The sequence below is a fragment of the Xenopus tropicalis genome, chromosome 8 (assembly GCF_000004195.4).
Source record: "Xenopus tropicalis strain Nigerian chromosome 8, UCB_Xtro_10.0, whole genome shotgun sequence".
NCBI classification, from domain to species: domain Eukaryota; kingdom Metazoa; phylum Chordata; class Amphibia; order Anura; family Pipidae; genus Xenopus; species Xenopus tropicalis.
Window position 1 is genome coordinate 133,391,064 of NC_030684.2, and position 25,754 is coordinate 133,416,817.

The 25,754-nt window shown below is 45.6% G+C and overlaps 2 protein-coding genes across 3 annotated transcripts in view; one reads left to right on the forward strand and one right to left on the reverse strand.

Annotated features, from left to right (window-relative positions):
• The window catches only part of ca14 (carbonic anhydrase 14), a 29,316-nt gene extending 22,064 nt beyond the window's left edge, over positions 1 to 7,252 (forward strand). The window contains 4 exon segments of the mRNA NM_001110051.1: positions 2,863 to 2,989; positions 3,128 to 3,145; positions 4,067 to 4,160; positions 4,913 to 7,252. Coding sequence (NP_001103521.1) covers positions 2,863 to 2,989; positions 3,128 to 3,145; positions 4,067 to 4,160; positions 4,913 to 4,988 — 315 coding nt within the window. The 3' untranslated portion in view covers positions 4,989 to 7,252.
• Positions 7,253 to 7,688: 436 nt separating this feature from the next.
• aph1a (aph-1 homolog A, gamma secretase subunit) lies at positions 7,689 to 15,641 on the reverse strand. Of its 2 annotated transcripts, none has more exons than XM_012953193.3 (7): positions 15,472 to 15,641; positions 13,380 to 13,550; positions 11,999 to 12,072; positions 11,462 to 11,584; positions 11,098 to 11,225; positions 10,182 to 10,305; positions 7,689 to 9,825 (listed from the first exon to the last, which is right to left on the reverse strand). In XM_012953193.3, the coding sequence occupies exons 1-7, from the start codon at positions 15,582 to 15,584 to the stop codon at positions 9,761 to 9,763; spliced, it is 798 nt and encodes a 265-aa protein (XP_012808647.1). In that variant the 5' UTR covers positions 15,585 to 15,641; the 3' UTR covers positions 7,689 to 9,760. The 2 variants fall into 2 exon arrangements, with proteins under 2 accessions (XP_012808647.1, NP_001015843.1); NM_001015843.1 differs by having other exon boundaries at positions 8,968 to 9,778; positions 15,472 to 15,609.
• Between the last annotated feature and the right edge of the window lie 10,113 nt (positions 15,642 to 25,754).

Below are 25,754 nucleotides of genomic sequence, written 5' to 3' on the forward strand. Positions count from 1 at the left end.
CCTACCCCTGTATTCCCTCACTTGTACTGAGAGCTATCCCCCCTACCCCTGTATTCCCTCACTTGTACTGAGAGCTATCTCCCCTACCCCTGTATTCCCTCACTTGTACTGAGAGCTATCCCCCCTACCCCTGTATTCCCTCACTTGTACTGAGAGCTATCCCCCCTACCCCTGTATTCCCTCACTTGTACTGAGAGCTATCTCCCCTACCCCTGTATTCCCTCACTTGTACTGAGAGCTATCCCCCCTACCCCTGTATTCCCTCACTTGTACTGAGAGCTATCTCCCATACCCCTGTATTCCCTCACTTGTACTGAGAGCTATCCCCCCTACCCCTGTATTCCCTCACTTGTACTGAGAGCTATCTCCCATACCCCTGTATTCCCTCACTTGTACTGAGAGCTATCTCCCCTACCCCTGTATTCCCTCACTTGTACTGAGAGCTATCTCCCCTACCCCTGTATTCCCTCACTTGTACTGAGAGCTATCCCCCCTACCCCTGTATTCCCTCACTTGTACTGAGAGCTATCTCCCCTACCCCTGTATTCCCTCACTTGTACTGAGAGCTATCCCCCCTACCCCTGTATTCCCTCACTTGTACTGAGAGCTATCTCCCCTACCCCTGTATTCCCTCACTTGTACTGAGAGCTATCCCCCCTACCCCTGTATTCCCTCACTTGTACTGAGAGCTATCTCCCATACCCCTGTATTCCCTCACTTGTACTGAGAGCTATCCCCCCTACCCCTGTATTCCCTCACTTGTACTGAGAGCTATCTCCCATACCCCTGTATTCCCTCACTTGTACTGAGAGCTATCTCCCCTACCCCTGTATTCCCTCACTTGTACTGAGAGCTATCCCCCCTACCCCTGTATTCCCTCACTTGTACTGAGAGCTATCCCCCCTACCCCTGTATTCCCTCACTTGTACTGAGAGCTATCCCCCCTACCCCTGTATTCCCTCACTTGTACTGAGAGCTATCTCCCCTACCCCTGTATTCCCTCACTTGTTCTGAGAGCTATCTCCCCTACCCCTGTATTCCCTCACTTGTACTGAGAGCTATCCCCCCTACCCCTGTATTCCCTCACTTGCTAAACAGCCACCCAACCCCTTCTTGTACCTATCTAATTTATCAGCTATACATTGGGTGGTGGTAAGTTTCATGGAGGTGGGGGAACAAGTGATGTAAATATCACTGGGGTGGGGCAGTGGGTGGGGCTGCTATGGGTCCAGCTCCCCATGTGGATCATTGGTGTCAGCAGCCTGGTGCAAGTTTTGCACCAGGGCCCATAGATCCCTAGTTACGCCACCAGGCCTGATCCCCGAAATGAGGCAACTATGTCCCCCTTTTAGTTTCCCAGCATGCACTAACCCTGCACAGCCTTTAGTCAATAAACAGACCACTGGGGGGCCCCATCTTGGTAAAGTCTTTGCTGCCCCCGAGGGAGCCCTTGCAGCTTGATGTGCAATCCATCTATCCTTTCACAGCCGATTAGTAGGGAAAGGTACCGGCCCCCCTTATCATCGGCACTGATGCTGTTGGCCCCTTCCCAACAATGCAAAGAAAAACAGGGCAAGAATTCTATACAAGAGCAATGGGAGTATCGCCCGGCGACTAATAAATCTGCGAGTGCGTCAGCGTCTCCCTACAGCATTACATGCTCAGTGTTTGTTTAGATTCTCCTACTCCTCCAGTGAAATCATTTAACCATTAAATAAACCCAATAGGGCTGTTCTGCCCCCAATAAGGGGTAATTATATCTTAGTTGGGATCAAGTACAGGTACTGTTTTATTATTACAGAGAAAAGGGAATCATTTAACCATGAAATAAACCCAATAGGGCTGTTCTGCCCCCAATAAGGGGTAATTATATCTTAGTTGGGATCAAGTACAGGTACTGTTTTATTATTACAGAGAAAAGGGAATCATTTAACCATGAAATAAACCCAATAGGGCTGTTCTGCCCCCAATAAGGGGTAATTATATCTTAGTTGGGATCAAGTACAGGTACTGTTTTATTATTACAGAGAAAAGGGAATCATTTAACCATTAAATAAACCCAATAGGGCTGTTCTGCCCCCAATAAGGGGTAATTATATCTTAGTTGGGATCAAGTACAGGTACTGTTTTATTATTACAGAGAAAAGGGAATCATTTTACCATTAAATAAACCCAATAGGGCTGTTCTGCCCCCAATAAGGGGTAATTATATCTTAGTTGGGATCAAGTACAGGTACTTGCTTATAATGGAGTATATGGGAGATGGCCTTTTCGTAATTCGGAACTTTCTGGATAATGGGTTTCCGGATAAGGGGTTCGATACCTGTATGAGGAGTATTCTATCCACTGTCGTGGTTTATACTCCCTCCTGTCAGAAACCATAGTATCTCAGTCCAAGCAGATTTCTGATTGAGTCATTCTGTAAAGTTCCTAAAGGGAGTGGGATGATTTACAATTCAGAATTCAGTCACATTGCATGGCAGCATAAAAACCAGCACCTTCTGCATCAGAATGGATTAATAAACAGCCCTGTAGCTTCAGCTTCTATGACAGATAGAATTTAGCAGCCCACTGAGCATGTGCAGTGCCACTGACACTGAGTAGATGGTGTAACCAGATGGGGATCTGCAGGGGACAACTTTGAAGACCTGGATCATTACTGTTATAGGGCTGCTGAACCTCTGATCTGGAACAGTAAGTTCAGTATATAAAATACAGCATCCATCATTTTTTGGCTTTAGTTCACCTTTAAACAACCAAACTGCAGCTTGATGTTGGCCAACAGATGCCACGTTTCCGCTGGTGCAGGGATGCCTATGGTAGTCACATTCTGCTCATGTCTGTCTGTGTTTGTGTCCCCAGCTGGAGAAACTGCAGACAACCCTCTACTCTACGACAGCGACAGAAGTCCCCCCAGAGGTGCTGGGGAACAATGTCCGGGAAGCGCAGCTCCTTAACAGCAGGACCGTGTATTCTTCCTTCCACATACGTAAGTACATGGGGAATCCACTGGATTCAATATCTGTCCAGTAGTAAAAGTGTATAGAAACCCTACTCTCACATGTGTCTTATTCTGTATAATTATATTACATACACTCACATATTCTTTTATTCTTGCCTTTTGCAGATTCAACCTTTGCTACAGGTATGTATCATGTATTATAAGGGATAATGTACCCCCTACTGTAAATGATAAGGATATTAGCAGTCACTGAGGGGTTCTGTGCCCATATAAAGGCACAAGGCTGCAGGCTGAGTTATACAGGGAACTCTGAGTATCACTCATGTATTATAAGGGATAATGTACCCCCTACTGTAAATGATAAGGATATTAGCAGTCACTGAGGGGTTCTGTGCCCATATAAAGGCACAAGGCTGCAGGCTGAGTTATACAGGGAACTCTGAGTATCACTCATGTATTATAAGGGATAATGTACCCCCTACTGTAAATGATAAGGATATTAGCAGTCACTGAGGGGTTCTGTGCCCATATAAAGGCACAAGGCTGCAGGCTGAGTTATACAGGGAACTCTGAGTATCACTCATGTATTATAAGGGATAATGTACCCCCTACTGTAAATGATAAGGATATTAGCAGTCACTGAGGGGTTCTGTGCCCATATAAAGGCACAAGGCTGCAGGCTGAGTTATACAGGGAACTCTGAGTATCACTCATGTATTATAAGGGATAATGTACCCCCTACTGTAAATGATAAGGATATTAGCAGTCACTGAGGGGTTCTGTGCCCCCCATATAAAGGCACAAGGCTGCAGGCTGAGTTATACAGGGAACTCTGAGTATCACTCATGTATTATAAGGGATAAAGTACCCCCTACTGTAAATGATAAGGATATTAGCAGTCACTGAGGGGTTCTGTGCCCATATAAAGGCACAAGGCTGCAGGCTGAGTTATACAGGGAACTCTGAGTATCACTCATGTATTATAAGGGATAATGTACCCCCTACTGTAAATGATAAGGATACTATCACTGTTGTTAATATGCACTTGTACAGTGAGAAACCTATAGATATCAGCACTAACTCCTTCTGCCTTTGGCACTACAGGTACTGTGGGGAACATCCTAGCGATCATCTTCGGAATATTCCTGGGAGTTGTTGCCATTGGCTTCGTTATCTATTGTATCTACAAACAGACCAGGTAAGAACGTCACCAAAAAGCACATCATTGTAGCAAAAGTCACCTGATGGTCATTTGACATATATAGAATTTGCACGTGAGTAAGAATGTCCCCCCCACCCCCCCCGTATCTGCTGGATCCGCTGTCTCTATTGCTACCCCCCTATATTCTTGGTTTTATCCTTATGACTACACATTATGTACTAAGCTCTGTGTAGCTTATGGGATGGTAAGCCACTTTGCCCCCGTTGATCCATTATTCACATGCTTGTTATTAGCAGCCAATCACAGCTGAACCTGTTTAGACAGGCTCAGGAATTTTGTGGCTCCACCCCTTCGCCCCCTCCCTTTAGCCACAATTCCAAGCATAACCCCACTAGCAAAGTACAGATTTCACCCTGATCTTTTCACCAGTAGTCTAGAACGTCTTGTAATGAGGAATAAATGTATAATACGCAAGAGCCACAAATATCCGGTAAAATATAGCCTTATAAATGCTGCGTAGTGATGTCATTTGTCTCACATGACCCAATGAGTCTTGTGTATTAAAAAAGATATATATATATATATATATATATATATATATAAATACCCCCCACTGCAGAAAATAAGGATAACAGAAGTTAATTCATGACTTCGAACCTGGACCACAACTTTTCTGTGATTTCTAATATCCTTATGATTACAGTAGGGGGTACATTATATCATATGTCGCAGACTACAGCACCTTCATCCAAAATGGAAAGTAACACTGCGTTCTTGTACCTTCTCAGGAAAGTTACGTCAGGGGCACCACACGATAAAGCTTCAATGTCTCCGACAGTCCCCACGGAGGTGAGGAGCGTCTAGCCTAGATAACTCAAGATGGCGGCCGGCAAGCTAAGAATGTACGTCAGAATGAATCGGTCACTGTGAAAGGACTTCCGTGCCTGACCGGGCTGCCAACATAGACTGGCCTTCATGTCAAGGCTCTATAAATGAAGATGGACCTTCTTGCTTCTGGCCTTCATGTCAAGGCTCTATCAATGACGATGGACCTTCCTGCTCTTGCCATAGACTCTCACGGTTCTACAGCTACTCAGGTCATCAGCACTGGTTCTCACGTCATCCTGTGAAATCTGCTTATTAACTTTGTGTTTTGGAAGATGGTGCCTATCTCAGCACCCATTAGGTGCCCCCTGTTCCTATTTGGAAACCAGAAGAGGGTTGTAATGAAGGAACCTGGACAAGGAGATCAGAATGGACAGTGAACCCTATTGAGATGTATACAAAGCAGGATGAGACTGGGGGTGAAGAGGAAGAAATAACTACCACCTTATTATTGCTGCCATACTGATTATCTGCCACATTTTGCTGTATAACTTGGTACGTGCCACATATCCCTCAACTGCTGCTCAGACTATTTCACCGCCTTCCATGTTGTAACCGGCTGGAACATATCAATCGTTATTATTTAATCAATGGCCTTTTATGTTAAAGGGGCAATGTATCCAATTAATAGGTAGATTCCATCTTCCATACGTTTTCTCTTAAATAGTCATGTTTATTGGAAGGATGGCCTTACCCTCTGTGCCTAGATGGTATAACCATTACTGTACTACATGGTAAGCTTAGCCTTTCACTCCAGGGGGCCCAGGGTATCAGACTTCTGCCTATCCCAGGGATCCCCAACCTTTCTTACTCGTGAGCCACAGTAAAATGTAAAAAGACTTGGGGAGCAACACAAGCACCATAAAAGTTCATGGAGGAGCCAAATAAGGGCTGTGATTGGCTATTAGGGGCCTCTATGCACCCTATCAGCTTACAGGGGCTTTATTTGGTAGGAAATCTTGTTTTTATTCAACCAAAACTTGCCCCCAAGTCAGGAATTCAAAAATAACTCCCTGGTTTGGGGGCACTGAGAGCAACACCCAAGGGGTTGGGGAGCAACATGTTGCCCTGAGCCACTGGTTGGGGATCACGGGCCTATCCAGTTAGTGGAAAGTTTCACTCAGCCCCCGATCCATAATAGTCAAGCTAATCACCCTTCCATTCCTGCCATTTTTATTGCCCACAAATTGGACCTTAACCTCAGTCTGGGCCCGTTCCTGCCAAGGGGAGTCTGTACCTTAATGTGTGCCGGAACATTCCTTCTCTGGATATCACAGTTGCACGACCCGTTCCTCTGCTGTTAATTTGCCTTTATGCAGGAAGCTGCCATGTTGCTTCTCTAGTCCTCCTCCATTGATGCCAATGCAAAGGCACCAACGTTCATAATACATGCCGTTATAGAGAAAGCCTCTGATTGGACGGCTGCCACTCGTATATAAATACAGAGAGGGAATGAATGTTCAGTGCAGAATGTCTGTTTAGGGCAAAATAAACCTTAATAAGGATCAGGGTGTAGCTCCCCTGCTAAGTGCCTTTGAGCCACATAATAAGGCTCTTGTTGCCCCACACACCCACCATGTTGCCTTTAGTGATATCTAGATTATTATTATAGATTTAGTGCTGCTATGTTGCCATAGCAACAACCTGCCTTGCATTCCCTCTACCTCTGTAGCTACTAGTAGTAATGTTTCTTATTACATGCTGTGAAATGGAACTAAAGTCCTGAAGGGGGGGAATGGTACCCTCTGACCCTTTAAAGGGATCCTATAGCTAAATTAATGAACAGGAGCTGCCATATTGCTTAGGAAATCTGTAGATCATAACTCCCCATAGACTGTCCTTTGCTAGTGCTAAACTATACCAGCTGATCTGCTAATAAATATAAATGTTAATTAATACAGTGTTTATATAGCGACTTTAATCCCTTGCAAGCTTAATGCAGATTATGGTTTAGCTATAAATTCCCTTTAGTTAAGGGTATTATTCCCCATAGGACAGCTGAGATACAGCCTTGATAACAAATATTTATAATGTAATTTGCTGCTGTTAATCTGCAACTCCCAGCCCCTTTATTCTCAATGTATGCTGGAGTTGCAGTGTAACTGCTGCAGTAGGGTCCCAGGCCTGTGTGTATTGGAAGGTATTTTTATATTCCTCAATGCTGTGATTGATAAGAGCTGCACCACCCTTGATATTTTGTAGACCTCTCAATAAATATAAAAAGCACCAAATGCCAAATGGAAGCCTTATGTCTCCTTGTCATCTGTCTCTGGCCGGGTGGGGGGCTCAATATGGGCAGCAAATGGCCCGTTCTATGACCCATATGCAGGTCAGATTATTACTCAGAGGAGCCCCACCTGCTGGACTAAGTAGGGGATTGCAGGACTTACTGGTTCCCAACAAGGGACCCAAGAAAATAGGAATAGAATGCACCCATATTAGCAATTGGATTTACTGTAACAAAGGGTGTTTGGCTTTCCTGGACCTTTAATATCCAGGTTCTGTATGGGCCCAATAGGGATGAGGAGCTGCGACATTCTTGCCCAGAATCAGTGGTAATGGTAGATACAGCGGAGAGTTTCAAGAAAGGGCTGGATGGCTGTGTATCTATAAGACCTGGAGCAGATTTCTACTTGGATGTCTACACGACGTGCGAGAGAAACCGGCGGCACAGACAAACATGGCAACAGACTTGTTTTATTCCAGAAAATGTATTGCAGGGCTGTAAGAACAGTGGCAGCACTTTACATTCTGAGCTCAGATATTACCTGCTGATGAAAGGGAAGAACCGGCAGCCGCTTCCCCTTGGGTAGGGGGGGGTCTCCCCTGCTTTGAGTGCATAGTAAAGTAATGGTGGGGGTTTGCCCCCACCGTGGGGGGAGGTGTCACACAGAATACAGGTGTATTAATGCCTTTGTTGTTATACCAAATACCCCCCATGGTTAATTTCCAGTAATTATTACAATTACAGACCAACAGGCCAGAGAATATTGAGACTCAACAAGCACATTGCATTTCAACAGCAAGGTTTCTGGATGTTGTTGTACTGCAACTCCCAGTATCCCAAGCTGCAGTCAAGGAGCCAGGCAAGCTACTGGTTGGACACTGGCGGCTTGGGGTATGGAGGAATTTAGTAATATACATATATTTCCCCTTGCAAAGAAAGAAACGAGGCCATGGGTACATAGCAACTAATACAGCTAAGCTCTGCGGGTCTGTTTAAAGCACCAGTGAACTCTTTTGGTTTCCTTGGCCTTTAATTGCCCAGTGATCAGTTAGCTCTCCATGAAGAGTGTGCCTTCTGCTCAGGGGGAGGGACTTCCTTATACTTTGCACACACTGGGGCTCAATCAAACATCTGATTGGTTGTCATGGGTAGCTGCCCAGGTGCAAGTTTACCCAGTGTTTATAAATGACCCATTCTGAGCGCTTTACAAGACAGGAGGGACATCTGCACACAACTCTTATACTGGAGAACTCTACAGAGCAGAAAGCACACTTGGCACGGAGGACATTTTTTTTTTTTTTTTCAGTGCTGCCATTAGTTTAGCATGTCTGTACCAACTCAAATCAAAATACCTCAATGGAATATGTTACACATCCTCACTGGTTATCTCTCAGGTTCAGCTTGGGCATGTGTATACAGATCAATGCAGGACATAGAAACTGCCATGGGCATCTGAACACATATGGGTATGTCTGCCAACCACAAAGCCTGCTGGTAGATTAAAAAGACATTTTGTATTGTATCAGTAAAAGTCATTTACATTTTCGGCGTTATTAGCCAACCGCTGATTCCGTTTATCAGCAGCAGAAACGTGAAACAGAATTAAGTCACGACAAAGTATTAATCTGGAACAAAGAGAAGGGTGTGGCCTCTGAGTTGCTCGGGGCTTGCATGAAGGGTTAACCAGCTGCAGTCATAATGATTAATATTGGTATACAGATTACCGATTTATTAGTCCGACCAATCAAAACACATTTTATTGAGGAGTCCCTCCTTCCAGTCACAAGAATGGCTGCAGGGAACCCAGTGTAGACATTTGCCGTAAGGGTTGGGAAGGGGGATAGATTAAAAAAAGAAAATACAGTGCAACTGTGTCCCCTCTACCTGAGGAACAGTCTCACCTTGGACTGTTCTAGATGTGAAAGCTGAAAGGAAGGAGACACAATCCGTTCCGTGCCCAGAGGCCAGAGGTATAGTCCAATAGCAGCGCCACCCAGTTGTATTAGTATCAGCGTTCCTCAAAGCTACTCTCAGACGGATGTCAAACCGACGTCGAACAGAAAGGAAATTCTCGGTCGATGTCGAAGGAGGCAGGAAACTCCCAGCCGACGCCAAACAGAAAGGAAACTCTCAGCTCACATCGAACAGGAAAGAACAGACAATCGGTTCTTGACCGTCTGAAAAGAAAATCTAGAGATGGAATGACCCAGTAGAAACAAAGAACAGATACAGGTGTAAGTGGAGGTTCCGCTCCAGGGATGGCACGTGTGTGTGTTCCAGAGTCCTGCTATTGTACTTGGTTGAGTGTGCGAGCAATGCCAGATTGCTCTGCGCAGCCTGAGTAGGCCCCAGCGCCGGCACGTTAAGACGAGAGGAGGCAAATCAATGAGAAGGGGTAACGTCCTTGACTTCGTCTGGAGAGGCGGAGGAATGGGAGCCGGCTTCTGGGAGAGAGGAGCACTTGGACGGTGTGTCTCTGTTATACAATGTCTGTTCGTGGCTGCACGGCAGCTGAGCTGGGGCCTCAGTCCTCAGCGGGCACCTGAAGAGCAGAATATACCATAACCTGGTTACTTTCTTGCCGTCTGCCTGCAGAAACAAAACAGTTTCCGATTTAAACTAAATACCCAGGGGGCAGCAGGAGGGGCAGACTCATCCTACAAGAACCGGCGGAGGGGTTAAAACAAACCCCTTCGCTGCCAGAGGCTACTGCTACAGAGGCCTACATACCCATCTATATAATCTAGGCAGAACAATGCTGTCATCGAGGCAGGGAAGGGGTTAAATGTTCTCCTCAAAAATAAAGATCAAACAAGAATTAACAGCCCGTCTCCCTCTCTCTACAAATGATTTTTTTTCCTGTCAGGAAAATCCACTGAGATTATGAATGTAGAACCCTGATTTAGAACACTCTAGAACCCAAGACAATACTCCATTGTACTTACAAGCGAGGCATTTTCGGATGTTTTGATAGTTGCCCCCTGCGGCCACAAAAGCCCACAATGCCATGCCCAGGGTGATTATGTAAATGGGAATCAGACTGGCTTCATACATAGGGTTCAGGAAAGTCTGCAGGGGAGAGAAAAAAGAAAAGCAGAATAAGTGGAAGTCAAACCAAATTCTATGATCAAAGCAGCCTCAGAGAAACTGAAACCCTGCAAGGGACATTGTGTTATTCCACTGAATTGTGCTTAGTACAGGGGAATCCCTATGTGCCATAGTTTTATGGTATCTCTCTGTACAGGCTATGAGCAAACTTAGGGGGCTGTTCCTGCTGAATTGTGCTTAGTACAGGGGAATCCCTATGCTGCCATAGTTTTATGGTATCTCTCTGTACAGGCTATGAGCAAACTTAGGGGGCTGTTCCTGCTGAATTGTGCTTAGTACAGGGGAATCCCTATGCTGCCATAGTTTTATGGTATCTCTCTGTGTAGGCTATGAGCAAACTTAGGGGGCTGTTCCTGCTGAATTGTGCTTAGTACAGGGGAATCCCTATGCTGCCATAGTTTTAGGGTATCTTTCTGTACAGGCTATGAGCAAACTTAGGGGGCTGTTCCTGCTGAATTGTGCTTAGTACAGGGGAATCCCTATGCTGCCATAGTTTTATGGTATCTCTCTGTGTAGGCTATGAGCAAACTTAGGGGGCTGTTCCTGCTGAATTGTGCTTAGTACAGGGGAATCCCTATGCTGCCATAGTTTTAGGGTATCTTTCTGTACAGGCTATGAGCAAACTTAGGGGGCTGTTCCTGCTGAATTGTGCTTAGTACAGGGGAATCATTTTATGGTAGCTCTCTGTTCACGTATTAGCATGAAGCAAAGGTTTCCTAAATGAAATTCAGATTCTATTACAGGGGTACTTACCAGCCCAGAAGCTACCAGATGACTGAGGACCACTCCTATGATGTGCAGAGGCTTCCGCTTCTCACAGGCCGCAAAGAACACAATGCCCCAGAAGGTGTGCAGGAAAACAATTGCCATGGTAAGGAATGCTGGGACGACACAACAGAAGGGAAAGCACTGCTTAAAAATCTCCAATACACTTAGCAATAGCTGTTGTTTCAACATATATTTAGCACAGGGCTGCTGCGCACACACACACACTTACTCATGGCACAGCAGCCTTACAAACAAAAGTTTCTGTGTCCTGTCTCCCAGTTCTCCCTCTTTGTAGCCCTTCCATCACAGTGCACACAGCAGGCTTAGATAGGTCAACAAAATCACTTACCTGAAGTAAGAAAGTAATACTGCGAGTCGCCATGCACTCCCACAATGCCAGGGCCAATAGCATCCGCCAGTATATTAATGACAGAGAACACCCCGCTGATTATCCCGAAGGAGAAGCCGGAAACTGTGGCAAAGAGACAGAAGGTCATTAACAATGCTCATTTATACATGTAATTGCTATTGAAAGCAGTGTTGATATGCAGTGTCAATCCTCTGCACTGCTGGCTCTGACTACTGAAACAATGTCGAAATGTGGAGACGAACTTCATCAGCCAAGACATCAATTCATAAATAAATATATATATATATTTCTTGGTTGGCAGGGGTCACCCAACACAAACATCTTTAAAACCTTGCATTATGTCCTGGTCAGGAAACATACAGGTGGGACCTGCCATACTGTATCCATTAGACAGCAGGCAATCAGTGAGGAGCCAGGTATATGCACAGACTATGCCTGCTCTGAGCACAAGATACACTAGGCAGGGGACAGTTGACATCAAAGGCTGACAAGCTGCAGCAAGAGGGTTATGCTCACCATAGGCCATCTGCTGAATAGATATTGGCGATCTTCCATCCTCGCTGATCGTAGCAAGACCCTCATCTGCTTTCCTGTGAAGGAAGATACAAAATGATTATCAGAGGTATTTCCCAGGATCAAGCAGCAAATACATGCCATTGCAATCGAAACTGGAGCAGAAAAGGGGTGACCCGTTATATTTCTTTGTTACTAATCAAAAAAGGACCAATCCCCTTGCACCTGGTCTTGCATAAAGCTGGCATCATGGAGCGAACCGATTAGGTCAGTTCAACCCCCCCCTTAGTCAGTGTGTGGGAGATCTGGATGCCCCTTTAGAGCTATTATACCAAAGACAATAAAAAAAATCCCCATTGGTCCTTGCCTCCTAATTGTGATGGGAGATTGGCCAGCAATCAGACTGCGTTGTTTATGGAAGTGACCCCCAACCAGTGGCTTGATCAACTCGTTGCTTATCAACCTCTTGGATGTTGCTCCCAGGGGCCTCAAAGCAGGTGCTGACTTGGAGGCAAGGTTTGGTTGCATATAGACCATGTGTACTGCCAAACAGAGCCTCCTGTAGTCTGCCAGTCCACATTGGGCAACTAAATAACCAATCACAGTGCTTACTGGTCACCCCCTAGGAACTTTTTTTTTATTTAAATGTTGATCATGGGTAAAAAAGGTCCCAACCTTTTTTTACCCGTGAGCAACATTTAAGTATAAAAAAACAATAAACCACTGGTTTATGGGCTTACCACCAACCATCAAAACAAGGGTCTACTCTGTAAGCATCCAAGCCCTCTTCCTGCTTCCAGCAGCATAAAAGGAAAACTATATCCCAGAATGAATACTGAACCAACAGACAGTTCATATTATATTAAGTGACCTATTACAGAATCTCACCAAACTGGAATATATTTATCAGTAAATATTGCCCTTTTACATCCTTTCCCTTGAGCCGCCATTTAGTGATGGGCTGTGTGTTCCCTCAGAGATCAGCTGACAGGAAGTGATGCAGCTCTAACTGTAACAGGAAGTAGTGTGGGAGCAAAAGGCAGAACTCTGCCCATTCATTGGCTGATGGGGCCTAGCATGTATGTGTGCCTTGGCTTGTTTGTGTGCACTGTGAATCCTATGATCCCAGGGGGCGGCCCTTAGTACTTAAAATGGCAGTTTTCTATTTAGGATTACCCAATAGCACATACTACTAATAAAGTAGATTTTTATGAAAATGGTTTATTTAGATGAAGCAGGGTTTTACATATGAGCTGTTTATGCAATATATTTTTATAGAGACCTACATTGCTTGGGGGTATAGTTTTCCTTTAACCAATCGGAATGCATTTAGAGCTGACATTAACAGGAGCCTCCCAACCAATCAGAGTGCTCAATGTCTTACTTGAGTAAGCGATAGTAGGCATATCTGAAAGTCTCCTGTAGCAGAACAGACACGGCTGCACCGAATATCAACAGTCCGTACTGCAGGTTGGCGTCATTCTTGTTGCTGATCTGGACAGAAATGAACCAAATCAAGGAGGACAGCAATACCGATACCAGCCAGAAGAAGGAGCTGTAAGAAGAAAAAAAATGGATGAAGGAGAGCAAACGTGATTGGCCAGGATAGCTAATGAATTCTATTACCCAGTCTTCCTCTACTAATCACACAAAAGAGAGCCAGAGAGACCAAGTGCAACATAACACTTAAGTTGGAGTGAGGACCACATTGACTTATTGATGTGGCGCTCGCCCCAGTGGCCTGCATTCACCAAAGTTGTGAGCCAATGATTTTACCAAAGGCCAACCAATCGAATTAGCACAATATCGCCCAGCTCAAGGTGAGCATATTGGACAAGATCTGTTCATTTGGCGACTACACCAAACTAGTGGATGTTTAGACCTATGGCCAGTTTTACAGTTAACTGAGGCAATAACTTGCCAGGACTAATTACACCTGGTTGTGCGTTTCTAAGGCCCGCTGACCCTAGAAACGGTTAGAATGGAGAATCAATAGGAAAACAGGCAAATAATGGACAAACCACTAGAAGTAAAAGATGAAGACCTATTGTAAAATTATTTTGAAGGAGGTGATCAAATTATGGGCACCCCTCAGTTTGTCAAATTGTTAACCTTGTGAACCAGCCCTGTGTGTGTCTTCAACAAGAATCCCACCTGCCTGGGGTACTGTCTTAAGGGAGAAAGAAAGGTAAAAACTCAGTAAGCTTCATCAGAAAGGTCTATGTAAATACAGCCATAAGCACTCACAGAAACGCTGCACCGAGTCCTCTGTCAAAAGAAACAGGATTTGTTGTCTCTTTGTTTTCCTGTGCTAGAGACAGGGAGCTCTCTCCTCTCTCCCGCTCATTACATTACCAATTATTTATAAAGCGCCAACATACCCCGCAGCGCTGTACAATAAGTGGGTTACATACATTGGGCATACAGAGTAACATATAAAGCAATCAGTAACCGATACAAGAGGTGAAGAGAGCCCTGCCCAAAAGAGCTTACAATCTAGAAAGAGCTTACAATCTACAATCTGCTCAAGAATGCTACAAACCCCCCCACCCCCTTAGGAATGTGTGCAGGGTCGGAACTAGGGGTAGGCAGAAGAGGCAGCTGCCTAGGGCTCAAAGATTGAGGGGCGCCAGGCAGCCTCTCCTGCCTACCCCTAGTGCTACTTTGTCATTGCCTCCGCCGCTTGTCATTAGCGGCGGAGGCAATGACTGATCTAATTGCCCCGCCCCCCTGCACCGCCTCCTGTGCTTTGGTGCGCGTGCGCCGTTGGGGGGGGGGGCGGAGTTGGCCAACCGGGTTGCCTAGGGCGCCCGGTCGGCTTGGCCCGCCCCTGAATGTGTGATCTGAGCCAATCAGCAGGAAGCGTCCTCATAGTCTTACTGAGCATGTACACCGGGTGTCGGTGCAGGAATGAGGCATTATGGGAACTTTCTTTAAACAGCTCAGCGTTTTTTTTTCCCTATGAGGCTTCTGATCATCTGAACGGGAGAAATATGGGGAGGCTTAAGGGCACTATTGAGGGAACTGAAGGTATGCCTGCAGCTTGGGATTAACTCTTTATTAGCCTTTCCTTCTCCTTTATAACGTGCTGCCCGCCATGTCGGAAAAAAACTACCCAAGTACCCCCTGTCCCAACTGGGAAGGCTTAAGAACACTATAGTAATGTGTGAAAAAAGAAACTAAGCCCAGAGTTTACTTGGGTAACTAGATCCACTAAGATGGCGTGATGATCTATAATAAAGCTTGTAATACTAATGAAACAAAGGGTTAATTATATAAAACACTGCCATTAGGCAGCAGGGTCCCACATAGTCTGCTGAACTATAACTCAGCTGTGCTTACTCCTCTCCCCACTCCCTGACAGGACTAGTTCATGAGAAGGATCCCTGCTTGTACTCAGGGTGTAGCTGGAAAGCAGCCTCTATGAGGGGTTAAATACAAGCCCAGTCCCCTCAAGTAGCCCTCCGTTCTCTCACCCGGCCACCAGAATGATGACTTTCAGCGGGTCCACGGCGATAGTGAGGATAAACAGGGACAAAGCCGGCCCGAAGGCCACAAAGGTGCAGCCGAAAAACACGGCCAGCGCCATCTTTCTACGGAGCGCCCCACTTCCGCCTCCTGTGTATGGCGGCGCAGCCTACGCAACCAATCAGGCGCCGTGCCGAGCGCTTGGCATGCTGGGGGATGTAGTTTTTTTGTAAGAAGCTGTATAGCGGAGCCGCAGAGAGAAGCGCGGTGAGATTCTGGCTGGGCAGGTACAGAAGGTAATACATTTCCATTCCCCTCATTCTGTATTGTCTTTCCCTTCATTACTTGTAGTATATCATTAGGTCTTATGTATCCCGTTATTCACCTGTCATTCCCACCATCCCCTGCGGCTTATAGACTAGGTAAGGCTCAAACACATATGTCTTACTTCCCCTAAATATTATAAGGTAAAAATGTCCTTTATAAATGTTTTTAGTGAGGGAAGCTTTGGCCTATGTATTCCTTATTTACTGAGGTAACTTCTAATGGAACTATCAGCAGTCTAAATATATACAGGTATGAGACCTGTTATCCAGAATGAAAGGGACCTGGGGTTTTCTGGATAAAGGGTTTTCCATAATTTGGATCTCCATGCCTTAAGTTTATTAAAAAGTAATTGAAGCATGAATTAAACCCAACAGGATTGTTCTGCCCCCAATAAGGGGTAATTATATCTTAGTTGGGATCAAGTACAGGTACTGTTTTATTATTACAGAGAAAAGGGAATCATTTAACCATGAAATAAACCCAATAGGGCTGTTCTGCCCCCAATAAGGGGTAATTATATCTTAGTTGGGATCAAGTACAGGTACTGTTTTATTATTACAGAGAAAAGGGAATCATTTAACCATTAAATAAACCCAATAGGGCTGTTCTGCCCCAATAAGGGGTAATTATATCTTAGTTGGGATCAAGTACAGGTACTGTTTTATTATTACAGAGAAAAGGGAATCATTTAACCATTAAATAAACCCAATAGGGCTGTTCTGCCCCCAATAAGGGGTAATTATATCTTAGTTGGGATCAAGTACAGGTACTGTTTTATTATTACAGAGAAAAGGGAATCATTTAACCATTAAATAAACCCAATAGGGCTGTTCTGCCCCAATAAGGGGTAATTATATCTTAGTTGGGATCAAGTACAGGTACTGTTTTATTATTACAGAGAAAAGGGAATCATTTAACCATTAAATAAACCCAATAGGGCTGTTCTGCCCCAATAAGGGGTAATTATATCTTAGTTGGGATCAAGTACAGGTACTGTTTTATTATTACAGAGAAAAGGGAATCATTTAACCATGAAATAAACCCAATAGGGCTGTTCTGCCCCAATAAGGGGTAATTGTATCTTAGTTGGGATCAAGTACAGGTACTGTTTTATTATTACAGAGAAAAGGGAATCATTTAACCATTAAATAAACCCAATAGGGCTGTTCTGCCCCAATAAGGGGTAATTATATCTTAGTTGGGATCAAGTACAGGTACTGTTTTATTATTACAGAGAAAAGGGAATCATTTAACCATGAAATAAACCCAATAGGATTGTTCTGCCCCAATAAGGGGTAATTATATCTTAGTTGGGATCAAGTACAGGTACCTAACCTTAAAATCATTTTTTTTCAAGTCCGGTTCAGAACAGTTCCCTGCTTTTTCACACCAGGATGGCCACTGGCCCTGTAGGTTTCCGGTAGCTGTGGTCAGATTTTAGGAAAATATAAATCAGTAACCAGTTATCTGCTCTTGCACTTATGTGCTCTCTGTCTGCATCCTGTTGAATGGAGATGTCATACAGCACTGTCTGATGGGCTCGGGGGCATGAGAGGAGATATTCTGATCTGCGCTTGGCTCCTTACAGCATTATAGAGCCAGTGGTGCTATAAACACCTTGCTAAAGTTCCAGGGGTACCCAGGGCACAAATAAGCACTCACCCCAAATCCCCCCCTAACTGGCCTTCAGGCTGGGCCCCCTTAGCCCATAACAAGGTTACAGATATATAGAAACATTGGGGTAACAGTCACCCTGCTATAGTTCCAGGGGTACCCAGGGCACAAATAAGCACTCACCCCAAATCCCCCCCTAACTGGCCTTCAGGCTGGGCCCCCTTAGCCCATAACAAGGTTACAGATATATAGAAACATTGGGGTAACAGTCACCCTGCTATAGTTCCAGGGGTACCCAGAGCACAACTAAGCACTCACCCCAAATCCCCCCCTAACTGGCCTTCAGGCTGGGCCCCCTTAGCCCATAACAAGGTTACAGAACTATATCAATACAAATATAGGCACATATTACTTCACGAAGAATCAAGGGATTCAGATCTACATTCTGTATTGATGGTATAACCACTAGATGGTGCTGTAAATCCATCAGTGAAAGTGACATAAATTAGGCATCTTGTTCTATTAGTTGAACTATAACACGCACCCTGCCAAACCACATTCAAAAGCAGTTTTCTGTGTTCACCAAGTGCTGAGTATTTCTTTGGCATTTGCTAACGATATTTTCCTTAAATTACACGACTTTTTCATGCTTTCCATCAATTTGTGAGACAAAATCAAATTTGTCGCAACGACTGCAAAAGTTTCGGATCCATTCAAGCTTTTGTGGGAGACTTTCCTTGGGCCAGGTTGGAGCTGCCCAGTGCCATTGAGCCCTATGGGAGGCTTTCCTTGGGCCGGGTTGGAGCTGCAGAGTGCCATTGAGCCCTATGGGAGACTTTCCTTGGGCCGGGTTGGAGCTGCAGAGTGCCATTGAGCCCTATGGGAGACTTTCCTTGGGCCGGGTTGGAGCTGCAGAGTGCCATTGAGCCCTATGGGAGACTTTCCTTGGGCCGGGTTGGAGCTGCAGAGTGCCATTGAGCCCTATGGGAGACTTTCCTTGGGCCGGGTTGGAGCTGCAGAGTGCCATTGAGCCCTATGGGAGACTTTCCTTGGGCCGGGTTGGAGCTGCAGAGTGCCATTGAGCCCTATGGGAGACTTTCCTTGGGCCGGGTTGGAGCTGCAGAGTGCCATTGAGCCCTATGGGAGACTTTCCTTGGGCCGGGTTGGAGCTGCAGAGTGCCATTGAGCCCTATGGGAGACTTTCCTTGGGTCGGGTTGGAGCTGCAGAGTGCCATTGAGCCCTATGGGAGACTTTCCTTGGGCCGGGTTAAAGCTGCAGAGTGCCATTGAGCCCTATGGGAGACTTCCAAAATCATGCACAGAAGGATCAAAGTTAGAAAGGTTTTCCCGACCACAACACGAATTTTCACGCAATTAAGGCACATCGGAAATTATCGTGGTTAGTACAAATTTTTTCCAATCGTGCTATTAAACATCCAAATTTCAGACTTTGATAAATGGGCCCCTAACTGTAGTAAAAACAAGGGTAATGCGACCTAGTGGTTGCTATGGGTTACTAGAACTGTTTCCCTTTTATAGCACTTGAACACAAGGCCCTTGGTACCTCAGATTTTTAGTGTAGTCTCATATGGAACATTTACAGTGGCTTGCAAAAGTATTCGGCCCCCTTGAACTTTTCCACATTTTGTCACATTACAGCCACAAACATGAATCAATTTTATTGGAATTCCACGTGAAAGACCAATACAAAGTGGGGTACACGTGAGAAGTGGAAGGAAAATCATACATGATTCCAAACATTTTTTACAAATAAATAACTGCAAAGTGGGGTGTGCGTAATTATTCAGCCCCCTGAGTCAATACTTTGTAGAACCCCCTTTTGCTGCAATTCCAGCTGCCAGGCTTTTAGGGTATGTCTCTACCCGCTTTGCCCATCTACAGACTGAAATCCTTGCCCATTCTTCTTTGCAAAACAGCTCCAGCTCAGTCAGATTAGATGGACAGCGTTTGTGAACAGCAGTTTTCAGATCTTGCCACAAATTCTCCATTGGATTTAGATCTGGACTGTGATTGGACCATTCTAACACATGGATATGTTTTGTTTTAAACCATTCCATTGTTGCCCTGGCTTTATGTTTAGGGTCGTTGTCCTGCTGGAAGGGGAACCTCTGCCCCAGTCTCAAGTCTTTTGCAGACTCCAAGAGGTTTTCTTCCAAGATTGCCCTGTATTTGGCTCCATCCATCTTCCCATCAACTCTGACCAGCTTCCCTGTCCCTGCTGAAGAGAAGCACCCCCAGAGCATGATGCTGCCCCCCCATATGTGACAGTGGGGATGGTGTGTTAGTTTTCCGCCACACATAGCGTTTTGCATTTTGGCCAAAAAGTTCCATTTTGGTCTCATCTGACCAGAGCACCTTCTTCCACATGTTTGCTGTGTCCCCCACATGGCTTGTGGCAAACTGCAAACGGGACTTCTTATGGTTATCTGTTAACAATGGCTTTCTTCTTGCCACTCTTCCATAAAGGCCAACTTTGTGCAGTGCACGACTAATAGTTGTCCTATGGACAGATTCCCCCACCTGAGCTGTAGATCTCTGCAGCTCGTCCAGAGTCACCATGGGCCTCTTGGCTGCATTTCTGATCAGCGCTCTCCTTGTTCGGCCTGTGAGTTTAGGGGGACGGCCTTGTCTTGGTAGGGTTACAGTTGTGCCATACTCCTTCCATTTCTGAATGATCGGTGGAACAGTGCTCCGTGGGATGTTCAAGGCTTTGGAAATCTTTTTGTAGCCTAAGCCTGCTTTAAATTTCTCAATAACTTTATCCCTGACCTGTCTGGTGTGTTCTTTGGGCTTCATGGTGTTGTTGCTCCCAATATTCTCTTAGACAACCTCTGAGACCGTCACAGAGCAGCTGTATTTGTACTGACATTAGATTACACACAGGTGCACTCTATTTAGTTATTAGCACTCATCAGGCAATGTCTATGGGCAACTGACTGCACTCAGACCAAAGGGGGCTGAATAATTACGCACACCCCACTTTGCAGTTATTTATTTGTAAAAAATGTTTGGAATCATGTATGATTTTCCTTCCACTTCTCACATGTACACCAGTTTGTATTGGTCTTTCACGTGGAATTCCAATAAAATTGATTCATGTTTGTGGCTGTAATGTGACAAAATGTGGAAAAGTTCAAGGGGGCCGAATACTTTTGCAAGCCACTGTAGTGAAGCAACTTCATGAATTAATATTGTTAATTGAGGAGAAGACCATGTGGAGAACCTCTTGTACTGGAAGACACACTGTAAAAGTTTCCTTGAAAGCTCATTTCATGTGGGTCGGTAGCAGCTCCAACCAAGATGTGATCCAAATCCTCTTTCTCTTTCTGTCTGAAGAAAAGGTGTCTTCTGTATACAACTACCGAAACCTTCTTCAACTTGATTGCCCATGTGTAGTGCTGGGTTGGAACACATTATTTCTGGGTATGTTCTCCTCAGATTTCATTCTAAATATTCACCCAAACTGGGATTTTGCTAAAATCAGGTGCACTGAGACATATTTGGACCCATTATCAGAATCCCTAGACATACTGTAAATCCACAGAATATACTCTACTATTCAATATGGTCTAGTCACTATGGTCATTGAAGGACAATCTACCCATATAGATGTTCATTTTTTGTTGTCTTCTATCCACAAAGCCTTAACCTTTGGCCCTGGGTACCCCTGGAACTATAGCAGGGTGACTGTTACCCCAATGTTTCTATATATCTGTAACTTTGTTATGGGCTAAGGGGGCCCAGCCTGAAGGCCAGTTAGGGGGAGATTTGGGGTGAGTGCTTATTTGTGCCCTGGGTACCCCTGGAACTATAGCAGGGTGACTGTTACCCCAATGTTTCTATATATCTGTAACCTTGTTATGGGCTAAGGGGGCCCAGTCTGAAGGCCAGTTAGGGGGGGATTTGGGGTGAGTGCTTATTTGTGCTCTTGGTACCCCTGGAACTATAGCAGGGTGACTGTTACCCCAATGTTTCTATATATCTGTAACCTTGTTATGGGCTAAGGGGGCCCAGCCTGAAGGCCAGTTAGGGGGGGATTTGGGGTGAGTGCTTATTTGTGCCCTGGGTACCCCTGGAACTATAGCAGGGTGACTGTTACCCCAATGTTTCTATATATCTGTAACCTTGTTATGGGCTAAGGGGGCCCAGCCTGAAGGCCAGTTAGGGGGGGATTTGGGGGTGAGTGCTTATTTGTGCCCTGGGTACCCCTGGAACTATAGCAGGGTGACTGTTACCCCAATGTTTCTATATATCTGTAACCTTGTTATGGGCTAAGGGGGCCCAGCCTGAAGGCCAGTTAGGGGGGATTTGGGGTGAGTGCTTATTCGTGACCTGGGTACCCCTGGAACTATAGCAGGGTGACTGTTACCCCAATGTTTCTATATATCTGTAACCTTGTTATGGGCTAAGGGGGCCCAGCCTGAAGGCCAGTTAGGGGGGATTTGGGGTGAGTGCTTATTTGTGCCCTGGGTACCCCTGGAACTATAGCAGGGTGACTGTTACCCCAATGTTTCTATATATCTGTAACCTTGTTATGGGCTAAGGGGGCCCAGCCTGAAGGCCAGTTAGGGGGAGATTTGGGGTGAGTGCTTATTTGTGCCCTGGGTACCCCTGGAACTATAGCAGGGTGACTGTTACCCCAATGTTTCTATATATCTGTAACCTTGTTATGGGCTAAGGGGGCCCAGCCTGAAGGCCAGTTATGGTGTGGATTTGGGGTGAGTGCTTATTTGTGCCCTGGGTACCCCTGGAACTATAGCAGGGGTGACTGTTACCCCAATGTTTCTATATATCTGTAACCTTGTTATGAGCTAAGGGGGCCCAGCCTAAAGGCCAGTTAGGGGGGTATTTGGGGTGAGTGCTTATTTGTGCCATGTTAAGGTAAGGGTGAGGGTAAGGGGCTCAGGCTGGAGGTGATATTTAGGGCGAGTGTAACCTATTATGTTCTAAGATGCCTGACCAAATGCTAGACCCAAATTTTTATCTTGTCCAAGAAAACTACTGAATCTAACATTCTGGAAGTAATAATGAAGGAAAAGAAGTAGCATTGTTTCATAAATGCAACATTCACACAGGAATTGTCTGAGTGGAGAAGTCAACATGTCGGTAGGAGCTGCAGGAGAAGCCGCCTGGGCCGTGCAGAGTTAAGGCTTCACACTACAGACAAGATAAGGCAGATCATGCTGACTCCTCACACAGGCTTAATGGTCATCTGGAGAAACATTGACCATTTAATGCCTTTTGCAGCCGGGAGATTTCCCCAGAGGTGCTTTTCTCAGCTCTGTAATTAGAATTCGGAACTAACTACACATTAAGCAGGATCTAATAAGCTATAGGAAAGTTATTTCCAGCCTAATGTCATTTTGTTTTTCTTCTGCTTATTTTCCCCAATTACAGGATGCCCTTTCTGGATATTTTATAGGCCCTGGTGTTGAATAAAATGCTCTCACCTGGTCACTCACAAACCCATTGCTGAATGAAGCAGTCTCAGTCCATCCGAGTGCCAGCTTATGTTTCTGTACTAAACTGTGGGGTGAGGAATTCCGTCGAATAACATTCTCACATTCTTAACTTATACATTGAAAGAATTCGGCCAGTTAGTATGGGAGCAATACAACAAGGAAATTAAGGATATCTCGTCTACATGCAGTGCTTTTGCAGGGTGACCTGCTGGAATCCATTCACCTACTGAATACATTCAAACATTCAAGTGCAATCTGATCACCAGGCAATCATATGACTATCTGCCTGATTTGGCCCAGCATGTGGTGGGAAGTAATTTACCATTTTATGGGCTTATATGAAAAAGACAAGCTTTAAATGGCCAAACTGAACGGACTAATTCTTTAACAAATTCTGTGTTACTCTGTGAATAGCTGAACTGCCATGGCCAAGAACATAAGGAGCCCTACAGAGTAACAGTTATACAGGCAGAACTGCAGTATTTCTGATAGAGGCTCTAATAGCTTGTGAGAAGGGACTGTGGCTGTGGGATAGCAGGTATAGTAGGGAGAGAAGGTGCCTATAGTAGCAGTGGGATAATAGCCTCTGGGAAGGGACTGGGGCTGTGGGATAGCAGGTATAGTAGGGAGAGATGGTGCCTATAGTAGCAGTGGGGGGATAATAGCCTCTGGGAAGGGACTGGGGCTGTGGGATAGCAGGTATAGTAGGGAGAGATGGTGCCTATAGTAGCAGTGGGGGGGATAATAGCCTCTGGGAAGGGACTGGGGCTGTGGGATAGCAGGTATAGTAGGGAGAGATGGTGCCTATAGTAGCAGTGGGGGGGGGATAATAGCCTCTGGGAAGGGACTGGGGCTGTGGGATAGCAGGTATAGTAGGGAGAGATGGTGCCTATAGTAGCAGTGGGGGGGATAATAGCCTCTGGGAAGGGACTGGGGCTGTGGGATAGCAGGTATAGTAGGGAGAGATTGTGCCTATAGTAGCAGTGGGGGGATAATAGCCTCTGGGAAGGGACTGGGGCTGTGGGATAGCAGGTATAGTAGGGAGAGATGGTGCCTATAGTAGCAGTGGGGGGATAATAGCCTCTGGGAAGGGACTGGGGCTGTGGGATAGTAGGTATAGTAGGGAGAGATGGTGCCTATAGTAGCAGTGGGGGGATAATAGCCTCTGGGAAGGGACTGGGGCTGTGGGATAGCAGGTATAGTAGGGAGGGATGGTACCTATAGTAGCAGTGGGGGGGATAATAGCCTCTGGGAAGGGACTGGGGTTGTGGGATAGCAGGTATAGTAGGGAGAGATGGTGCCTATAGTAGCAGTGGGGGGGGATAATAGCCTCTGGGAAGGGACTGGGGCTGTGGGATAGCAGGTATAGTAGGGAGAGATGGTGCCTATAGTAGCAGTGGGGGGATAATAGCCTCTGGGAAGGGACTGGGGCTGTGGGATAGCAGGTATAGTAGGGAGAGATTGTGCCTATAGTAGCAGTGGGGGGATAATAGCCTCTGGGAAGGGACTGGGGCTGTGGGATAGCAGGTATAGTAGGGAGAGATGGTGCCTATAGTAGCAGTGGGGGGATAATAGCCTCTGGGAAGGGACTGGGGCTGTGGGATAGTAGGTATAGTAGGGAGAGATGGTGCCTATAGTAGCAGTGGGGGGATAATAGCCTCTGGGAAGGGACTGGGGCTGTGGGATAGCAGGTATAGTAGGGAGAGATGGTGCCTATAGTAGCAGTGGGGGGATAATAGCCTCTGGGAAGGGACTGTGGCTGTGGGATAGCAGGTATAGTAGGGAGAGATGGTGCCTATAGTAGCAGTGGGGGGATAATAGCCTCTGGGAAGGGACTGTGGCTGTGGGATAGTAGGTATAGTAGGGAGAGATGGTGCCTATAGTAGCAGTGGGGGGATAATAGCCTCTGGGAAGGGACTGGAGCTGTGGGATAGCAGGTATAGTAGGGAGAGATGGTGCCTATAGTAGCAGTGGGGGGGGGGGGATAATAGCCTCTGGGAAGGGACTGGGGCTGTGGGATAGCAGGTATAGTAGGGAGAGATGGTGCCTATAGTAGCAGTGGGGGGATAATAGCCTCTGGGAAGGGACTGTGGCTGTGGGATAGCAGGTATAGTAGGGAGAGATGGTGCCTATAGTAGCAGTGGGGGGATAATAGCCTCTGGGAAGGGACTGGGGCTGTGGGATAGCAGGTATAGTAGGGAGAGATGGTGCCTATAGTAGCAGTTCAGGCCCAGACTGGCAATCTGTGGATTCAGGCAAATGCCAGAGGGGCTGCTGTAAGATGCAATAGACAGTCATTATTTATTGAACCTGTGGGGAGCTATTTGGGCCTCTGTGTATCTGAAATGCCTGGGGCTATTAAGAATCTCAGTTCGAGCCTGGTGGGGATAATAGTGTTTCCTGACACTTTTGTTAATATACATCAAAAGCAACAACGAGCAGACCTTAAGTTTAATTCTTAAATTTAAATAACGGAGCCCCACAAAAACACCCCCAGTTCCACTTCTCAGGGTTGTTCTATATATTGTTCTAAAAAAAATGCATTCTCTCTGTTTTTCTAGAGAGATTCCGTAATGCCGTTCCTATCAGCAGGCATTCGCTTGACATCAGTTCTGTCAGGTGGCTTATGGAGTGACAAATTAGGCAATTACCTTGATTAAATTGATATGTTGAGTTTTGATGGATGGAGTGGGAAAACTTGTAAATCAACCAAATCTATTGTGAATCACATGAACAATTCCCATATGTCACGTTTCAAGCCTGAAACCCCCATTTGTATACATCATTTTTATTCCGAGTTTTCTTACCACAGTCCACGGAGATATGTGTGTATTTTTTGTTTGTTTGTTGTTTTTAAACATGGAATT